This window comes from Montipora capricornis, chromosome 7 (assembly GCF_036669925.1).
Source record: "Montipora capricornis isolate CH-2021 chromosome 7, ASM3666992v2, whole genome shotgun sequence".
NCBI lineage: Eukaryota > Metazoa > Cnidaria > Anthozoa > Scleractinia > Acroporidae > Montipora > Montipora capricornis.
Window position 1 is genome coordinate 10,173,919 of NC_090889.1, and position 9,292 is coordinate 10,183,210.

The 9,292-nt window shown below is 38.3% G+C and overlaps 1 protein-coding gene across 1 annotated transcript in view; it reads right to left on the reverse strand.

Moving 5' to 3' along the window:
- LOC138058166 (F-box/LRR-repeat protein 5-like) overlaps positions 1 to 4,296 on the reverse strand; it is a 22,146-nt gene extending 17,850 nt beyond the window's left edge. Inside the window, exons 1-2 of the mRNA XM_068904061.1 lie at positions 4,180 to 4,296; positions 564 to 902 (exon numbers count right to left, since the gene is read on the reverse strand). Of these exons, the coding sequence (XP_068760162.1) occupies positions 564 to 902; positions 4,180 to 4,275 (435 nt within the window). The 5' untranslated portion in view covers positions 4,276 to 4,296. The remainder of the gene's footprint in view (positions 1 to 563; positions 903 to 4,179) is intronic.
- Between the last annotated feature and the right edge of the window lie 4,996 nt (positions 4,297 to 9,292).

The window sequence follows — 9,292 nt, forward strand, 5'->3', positions numbered from 1 at the left end:
GTTCCCTAGTGTCAATGTGCTTTGATCTATAACCTTTCTAACATTTTGAAAACTAGTTGCTGGGCAAGATTCGAATCCAGGCTAGGACTCTGACTCCTGCAGGATTCAAATCAGTTGTTAGCCTGTGTAGCAACCATTTCCAGCGAGCGAGAAGCAAATTCATTTTTCCGGCCGCGCAAGAATAGGGTGAGTCCAAAACAAATTGGAGGGGGGAAGCGATGAGAGGAGAAGGAAACCACTGCAGACAAAACCCTTGATTTTTAAGACACCCATTCGGCCACGAACGGGGTCTCTGATTGGCCTGGCTAGGGTTGACACCTTTCAGTCCCTCTGTAGTCCTTGTAACAAGCAAATGAATTAGGGAAAGTAATTTGCTTTCGGTGGACTCACTTTCGCTTTTCATTCGCTGAAATCGCTCACCCCTCAGGTTAAATGGTGTAGAGATCTTTTCAAGAAATAATACATTGAGCAGTTTTGCTGTAATGACCTCACACTCAGTTAATAAGTAGTTATAATTACTACCAGTAATTACTGTACATAATGAATAATATTACTACATGTACCTCCTCTTCATGCCTCATATGTGGCAGGAAATCCTTTTGAAATGCTTTCAATGCTTCTTTAAGCCTGTCCTCAAATGTGTTTCTGTTCCAAGATGGCCTGCTTTTTGAAGCGCTTTTCAGTCCCTTTCGTGTCAAGGACAAAATCTCCAAAACACGATTGTCTTTGTGAACATCATTTACAACTGCGAGGATTTGTTTGTTAATGAGACGATGTTGGAGTTGTGTCAATATGCAAGTGTCTTCAATCTCCTCGTGATGTTTTAGTTCCTCAAAAGCAGAGTTAATAACACCCAAAAGGCTAGCAAGAGATACATCATCTTTAAAATTGGTTGCAGAAAGCTAAGAAAAAAAACAAAGAAACAAAATCACCTTTTTAAAATCAAGTCAAGTCAAATTAACCTATGTCTGTAACTACTGGTAAGACTTACAGTATGGGGACAGTGAGCTACATGTATTGGAAAGTCACGGGAGCCAGGCTACAATTGTAGGTTCAGGTGGCAAAAAAAATCTCTTCAAAAAAGGCATGATGTTATGTGTGCCATACAATGCCATCAGTGCATCACACATCATTAATTCATGCTTTTTTTCAGCTGTGTGATAAATATAAGTCAAGCTTTATGCCTAAGGTATACTGGACCAACCATTATTTTGCTTTTATTCAGAAGAAATACAATGTAACATTTATATGTACCAGCACTTATTTTTATTGTAAATGTGCACAAGTCATTAAGATTGCAACAGACACGCATGAAATACAGTTGTATTATAACCCATTGTCTTAAATGCAACCTAATGCTAAACTTTTTTCCTCAGTTAATTCACTAGGCCAAACATTATTTTTGTATGTATTAGTTGTGGCAGAATCACATGACTTTAAGGCGTGTAACTTGTAACTCTCTTCCTTGGAACAAAGCTGGGGATTTTAGGACACAAATTTCATGCCCAAATATGGACAAAAACAAATTCAAAGCAGCACACGCTGGAAAATGCGCGAGCTACATTACCTTCAAGTAAGGAAATTTTTAAACCAAAAAAAAACCCTCAGCTTGAACCAGAATTAATCATATCAAAGTCATGAGCTTCTGCTTGTGGTTAGACTAGCCCTTTTACCCATGAGTAAATAGCATTTGGTGTGTAACCGTTTTTCCTAGTTAGGGTTATTTTCCAAAGATACATCAAAAAGAACAAAAGAACTTCCCATGACAGTTCCTAAACTGAAAAGTATGGTTAATCTTCTCCCTGAAATGGCTTGGTAAATCATAAAGCAGAAGGTAGCTAATACACGAAGATCCCTTGGTAATTATATTAATTATACCCCATTATTAATTTAAATACTCTGAGGGGAGTCTTTTACTGTGTACCGGTAACCGCATCTTTAAGGGTAACATGAAACCTGAGCTGAACCAAACCCAAGCCATTTACGCTCCGGAAGTACCCAAACCCAAGGTGTGTGTAACCACAATTACTGTTGAGAGAGAAAAATTGACACCCCATGCAATTACATATACCTGACATTTGGGAGGATTTTTTAAACCAACCGTTACAATGTACCTACTAACTCCTAGGAGTGAGACTTTATAGGATTTCTATGTCTAATGCCACACAATTTTACTCGTCAATGGGAAGTGGTGCAAGAGTCAATGGATTAAACAATTTGGAATGACCAGCATGCAATGCTGTTCCACCTTAATCCACAATAGGCCAGTTGGTCGTCAAGAAGTACACAAGGAACAACAAATACAGCTTACAGCTACTAGCTTAGGTGTTCAGTGTTGAGGAAATACAAAAATGTCCTGTATTCTGTACTTAGGGAAGTAATTTGACTCTAGCCTAAATCAAAGGGTAAGAAGTGTGGAATTGAGGAAGTAAGTGAAAGGACGGTGCCTACTATGTTATTGCGCACACGTTCTGCGCATCTCCAGAGACTCGGATTTCCTATCGCCGATGCTTACTAATACAGGGATATTTTTGCGCGGTTTAAAACTATCCAGAGAAAGTAGATCTTAGTAAGTACTCTTGGTATCCAAAAAGAAAATTGGGGGTAACCATGCATTTTTGAGAGATAATTAAGCTTCAATTTGAGAAAGAACGCCATACATTGCTTTGCATTTTAAAGCTTTTTACGAATATTATTAATGAATTATCTTCGAAAAATGCGTGGTTACCCCCTATTTTCTTTTTGGATTTCATTAACACTTGTTAAGATCTACCTTTCGTGCATAATCATAAACCGGGGCAAAAATATCTTTAATTAGTAGACACCGTCCTTAACAAAGTAAGGAATGTTTAATGTCTAATAATACTTTGTCATGCTAATACAAGTAAATAAATTACAGAAAATACAAAAAGTGCATGACTGGAGAATAATTGAGGGAAACTAAATTCCCATACAAAGAATATTCTCCAATATTAAACATTCTAAAAATTACGAAGTAGAATTTTAATGCAGCCTAAAACTAGCCTAATTAAATTGCATAATAAAATTGACACTAAAAATTATGAAATAACAACAGCTAGATTCACTCAAAAACTATGTCCCCATTAACCCTTTCACTCCCAATAGTGCCACTTACAGATTTTATTCTGTCTAACGCCAGACGATTTTACTCGTCAATGGGGAACCACACGGGGCTGAAAGGGTTAAATACGGCCCAAAGCTAACCTAATTTAATTACATACTTGTCACTCACTAGTTACACCTGTTTTAAAATTGACACAAATTATCTTAAAGACATGACTTAAAACTGCTTAGTGAAGGTGGATACATAATGTTCAATGGAATACTATTCCAGCCTGTTATGTAGTGATTAAAAAAATGAAAATTTAAAGTAATTTGTACGTGTCTTCTTAGGTCTTATCTTAAAATTATGGTTCTCACGTGTTTTCGCTAATACATTAAAATTTAAAAAACGTCACAGTGTGAGGAAGTGAATAAGGAAGATTTATTAGAAAGAAAACCGAAAAAACAAAAATAAATGAAGGGATTTATTTGTAATGTTGACTTTCAGATAAAAAAACCCAACTGCGCCTTTGCAGGAGTCACACCAACTACCTTCAGATTCATACATGAAGTTCGGATGTTCTACAAAGGCCGGCGTTGGATGCCGTGATACGGCGAGGATCTGAATTGTCGAAATGGAGAATATTCGCAATCGCATTGAAAGAGAATGTTACATGATGTTACATGTTACATGTTTACCGTGGTGACAATTTACTCAAAAAACTTGAATAAATCTCTTCACTTCATTCACCGGGGCTCCCATGTAACATCTCTTACAATACAAAACAAAGATACAGTTAACATTCTAAAACTCAAACTGAAAAACAATATTAAAATGACGCAATTTTCCCTATAAGTTACCTGGAGTGAACAACATAAACCACGCACCAAATATAGTGAAGACATCTCGCTTTTTGACGTTTAGACTCTAATAAGAAGCAGCCTTTTGTGATGAGCATCATGACAGAGGAAGTAAAGACAAAACCATACTCTACAGATGGTGTTGCGGTGTGATGCATCACGTATAATTGTATACAAGTCATGTATCACTGTTCCATATTTCCAGTTGAACACAACTAAGCTCTACGCTACAATACTGTTTGAGTTAGAACGCACCTTTTCAAATGCCTCGTAAACAAGCTGTTTCATTCGTATGTGAGGTCCCGAAAAGACATCTACTTCCTCAGGGCACGGATAGTGACAGAGCGCCATCTTGAAAATAAATAATTGCACCACTTCGCCTGGTCGCAGAGCATCATGGCCTCTTTACGGTGACGTCAAGGTAGCGTTTGGGTTTGTTTTTTGTTGGAGGGTGGGGAGGATGGGAAAGCACAGGCCCGCGACATAAAATTTTTGTGTGTAAAGTAAATGTACGAAGGATTTAACAATTGCTTGCCTGAAATCTCGTTTGTCGGTCTTTGTCCATCCTGGGTAATTTTTAGGTCGATTGAGACGATTCCTTGGAATCTCCACCACTCAGTTTATGTAACCAATCGGAGCGAGGTTCGAGATCTCTATGATATGGTCTTATATCTCTATCTCCATATTCTGGACCACGGGCAGAATGATGAATGGATCTTTATTGCACACATTGATATTTCAACTACCGGTAATTATAGAGATTATTCAGGTATATAATACAAAATTTGGAAAAACTGAGGATAGAAATAGATTTTTTACAATGTGGGTGCCCAGTGGCCAAAGGAGCTGAAGCTTTCGAGTTGGCCACTGCATATAAGAGATGATTACAAGATGACTCATTTAAGTGTATATGAGAGATTTTCTTTACTTACCCAATCAAAACAAAAATGGTTTTTTGAGATAAAGACAACTAGAAAAATTCTTTTCACCTGCGGGGGGTACAAAGCCGGACTGTGACGTCAAAACAAGAACGCGTAAAATTTTCGTTCTTTTGTCCTGTTTCACTATTGCAATCAAATATAACGCATCTCAGAAGCAGTTTCGGCAACTTCTGAATCCGAAAAAAACATTCGTTCTTCTTTTGATGTCACAGTTCTGCTATCCCCAATCTCCTTACTAGCGCGTTTTTGTACCTCACTGGAAGTGAAAACCCCGATGTTTAAAAAGGCTAAAAATCGGTTATTTCCTATTTTTTTTTATCTCAGAAAACCATGATGTTTCGATTGAGTAAATAAAGAAAAATTTGTCATATACAAAATTGTATCAGGCGCATCTTTCGAGCGCTCTCTAAAGAAAAGAACGCACACCTGATCGCAGGCCACCTCGTTCCAAGGGCTTTTCTTCGCCGAGAGTAGTCGGAGAAAGCCCTGGGAACAAGGTTGGATGGCAGGTATAACACTGCACAGTCTTCAATAGGCCGCTTTCCCTATATTAAAATTCAGCTTGAAAGGAGAGGTTTAGAGGACAAGAGACAACGGAAAGTGGATGATATGTCGATATTTTTCACGTTCATTCCAAAGTGTTTCTATTGTTTTTGTCCTCTCTGCCTCGCAAGCTGAATATTGATATTTCGAAAATGGCCTGTTGACCATGGGTGATCGCATCGTATTCAAACACTTGTAAATACCCAAAATACCAGCAAACGAAACCTGAAAAAACTACAGTCTTGAACGGGGGGGTGGGGTCCTTGTTCCCTTTAAAAATTTGCTTGTGTACTTTTGTTCCCGGAATTACTTTCAACTTGTTCTCAGCTTTTTTATCCCTGTGAAATTGTATATGTTTCTCTGTTCCCTAAGATATTTTAGCTCTGTTTCCCTTTTCCCCAGTTCAAATTAGCCATGTCCCCTTGTCCCCCAAACACCCTGGGAGACCCTTTTGGTAAGACAAGAGAGTAAGACTGAAACTGATACATGCGGCAAGGTCCTTCGGTTTGAAAGCAGGGGAGAAAGTTTGGAGTGTTGGTGAGAGAAGTTGTCTTCTATCAACGAGTCCCGAATTTTGTTTGATTCACGTACTTGGCGCTAAATATGGTTTCGGTTCGTTTGCTCTCCACTTGTCTGCCCTACTGCTTTTAATTTTATCCAAGCACTCAGATTTCAATTCTTCTCAAATACGAACGTTTCATTGAGTAATCCCACTTCGGGTTTTAGGGAAAAATATACTAATTTCCTTGCTTCTGAAACACCGTAGATTAAGTTATTGTATTTCCACTCCGGAGTTCAAATGGCAAAAAGATAATTCGAGCAAGGGCGTTCAGAAAATGAAAGGTTAAAAGAAGAAGATTAGCCCTTAGTCGGAGGAAAGAGGTATGATTTTATTGTTGCAATTAACGTTCTATCGATAGTTTCTGATTTAGTCGCATAAGTTTGCGTTAATCAAACATATATTCGTGTTGCTCAATTTACTCGTGTTGATTTCACTATAGTTCAAATATTCCCTCCATCTTCTGTAACAGTTGTGTGCTCCAAATTGTTTTTCAGTTTTTATGTCGTCTCAAGTGCAATAAAGAACAAGAGGCTACGAGTAGCCTACACTTTGTTCAAAGAAATATTAGCTGATTTTCTTTAAAAGTTACCGTATTTCAGAGATTTTTTATGTTACAATATCTTAGTCATCCTCGGAGATCCAGGGGCAGTCTAGCTGCGACCGCCGGAAATACGTCTGCGTTCGCAGGCTAGGGGCAGTCAATCGGAGCAGGAGAAAAGGCAACGGTTCTTTTCAAGGTCGATGGAAAGAGTCCCTGGGTACCGAGTCTCACCAGACCATTTTCAAACGGCTTGGCGAATGCCGGCTCCTGATTGGGTACAAAAAATCCTTTGTATTATTGTGCCGAATCGGCGAACAGCAACTCTCGAGTGACTTTCGTGTGTTCTTATACACGGCACTGTCGTTTCGCCATGTTCACCAAGATTTTGGGAGAACTTCGATTTTGACTTTCCTAACCAGGGATGAAACGATTGAATGATCTCTCGGGAATTCGTTTTGGATGCTAGCAAAGGGAGCTTTCTAAGAGGGTGTTAATGGGGGTACCCAATTGTCAGTTAACTACTAATTTTTCGGCTAATTGTCAGTCAGTAACTACAGTTAAGTACTAATTTTAGCTATCTATTAACTTTTATTATCTCACAGCGATAATAATTGCTTCATAACCCGAAAAATACTTTACTTCAAAACGTAACTAGTAACTAGGAAAAGGATTCTTCACACAAAATTTGATGACCTCACCTGCGCTAGAACCAGTTTTTAAAATTTTCTTTACATGTTTTACAATTCTCCGGCAAAATTTTTCTTTCCGCCGACTAAAATTTCCGGGGAAAATTACCGAGAAATTTACGGAAAATCGAAAACAAGCAACTGGAAAAATTAAAACCCAGTTACGTGCGGCCCCTTAATTAAATTTGTTAGTAGAACTCTTTGTCGCGTAGCTTTAGTTTTAGAACAACCGCTTTACGAAAATTATTCGACATTAGATTCTCATACAAACAAACACTGTAATTTCTCACGCGCTTTCCTACATGTCAAGACCGTGATACGATCATTGGTCCGTACAGAGAGTATGGAAAGGAAAAAAATCAAAATTCACTGATGCTTCTGTCCGCTAAAATACGGTGTGTCCACTAACTATAGGGTCCGCTTAATAAAGGTTTTATTGTAATCTGATATCTTGTTCATTTAATCTGACACTGATCCGAAAACTACTCGTCGAGTGTGGTCAACCTGCGTGCGCGTGTGGACAAAATTCTAAACAAAAAGACGAAACAAAATACGCACCATTTAGCTCACTTGTGGCCGCACTTCCCATTAGAAAGGGTAGCTTGAGTTGGGCCTTTGTCACAGTTGCAAAATTTTCGGCTTTCCCGTCAATCTTTTCCAGTCGAAACAACTTTAAATCGAAGCCACCGAGTCCGAACTTTTCCGCTTGCTGTTTGATTCCCATGAATTCAATCAAATGCTTGCAGGCTATCTCCATTGAATTATGCTTTTCAATGTCGAACGGTACGCAACCTCTGTGTCGTTCGAATGCCGATCCTACATCATCGCGATAAAAGCTGAGAACAACCTTCACCACACCACTCAACGTCATCACGAAGATCAAGGTCAACGCTCCCTGGTGCCTGGTACGACCCTCTGGCGCCTTTCGCATATAATATCAGTTAAGATGTTACCTGGTCACGCAGCAGGACAGGTAAAACTCACGAAATAGCTTTGCTGTTACGAAAAAACTTTGTTGCTTTTATTAACAGCAACAATCGTATTTAGTATAATTAATAGAATATCACTTAACTGTTAACTTTTCATTTATCAGCTAACTACTAATTTTTTGGCCAAATATCAGTTAACTATTTTTTTTTGGCCAATTGTCAGTTAACTGTTAACCCCATCAGCACCCTCTTCTAACGTGTTTCGGACTGGAGGCGTCAAGAGATCGCTTTTGTTCAAGCATAATTTATTATGTTTTTACTTTAGTATAATCAAGCCTTCGTACCCTTACCTTTTATGTTCTTTCTTGAATACCCTCTTTGACATATAGTTACAAGCCCTTCTGACTTTTTAGGTTTCTGGATTAATAGTACCTTTTAAAGGGAACCTCCACTAAAACAACAAAATAACTTTAAACCACAGAACATAATGTTTACAACTGGAATTGCTCAATCTTTTTCCAATGAAAGCGTTTGTATTCGAGAAAAATAAATTCCAAAAACGCTTATTTTGGCTTTCAAATTTCCTGGGCGCCGCCATCTTGAATAATTGTGACGTAACTTGGTTGCCTTATTGTTCCAGAACAATCGCTCTTTGTATCAGAACAATAGGGCAACCAAGTTACGTCACAATTATTCAAGATGGCGGCGCCCGGGAAATTTGAAAGCCAAAATAAGCGTTTTTGGAATTTCTTTTTCTCAAATACAAACGCTTTCATTGGAAAAAGATTGAGCAATTCCAGTTGTAAACATTATGTTCTGTGGTTTAAAGTTATTTTGTTGTTTTAGTGGAGGTTCCCTTTAAAGCACGGGATTATCAAACAGAAACTTTCCCGTAATAGTTTGGTGCACGAGCCAGACAAATATGCTGAGGTAGACAGCGTATTTTATTTAGTTCTGTAAAGTTTGTTCAGTTTTTAATAAAGTCTTACTAGCCTTCAAATATTCAAAAACATATATGCCGAGATACGTGACCCTACGCTTACCAGAGTTGCACGGTAGTAGTTACAAATGACTGACATTTCAGATTGCGAAGCGTTTATAAGCCCCCAGAAATTACTCGTTCTCACGTTTTTGATCCCTAAAATGGTTTTCGTGCCTTTGTTTAG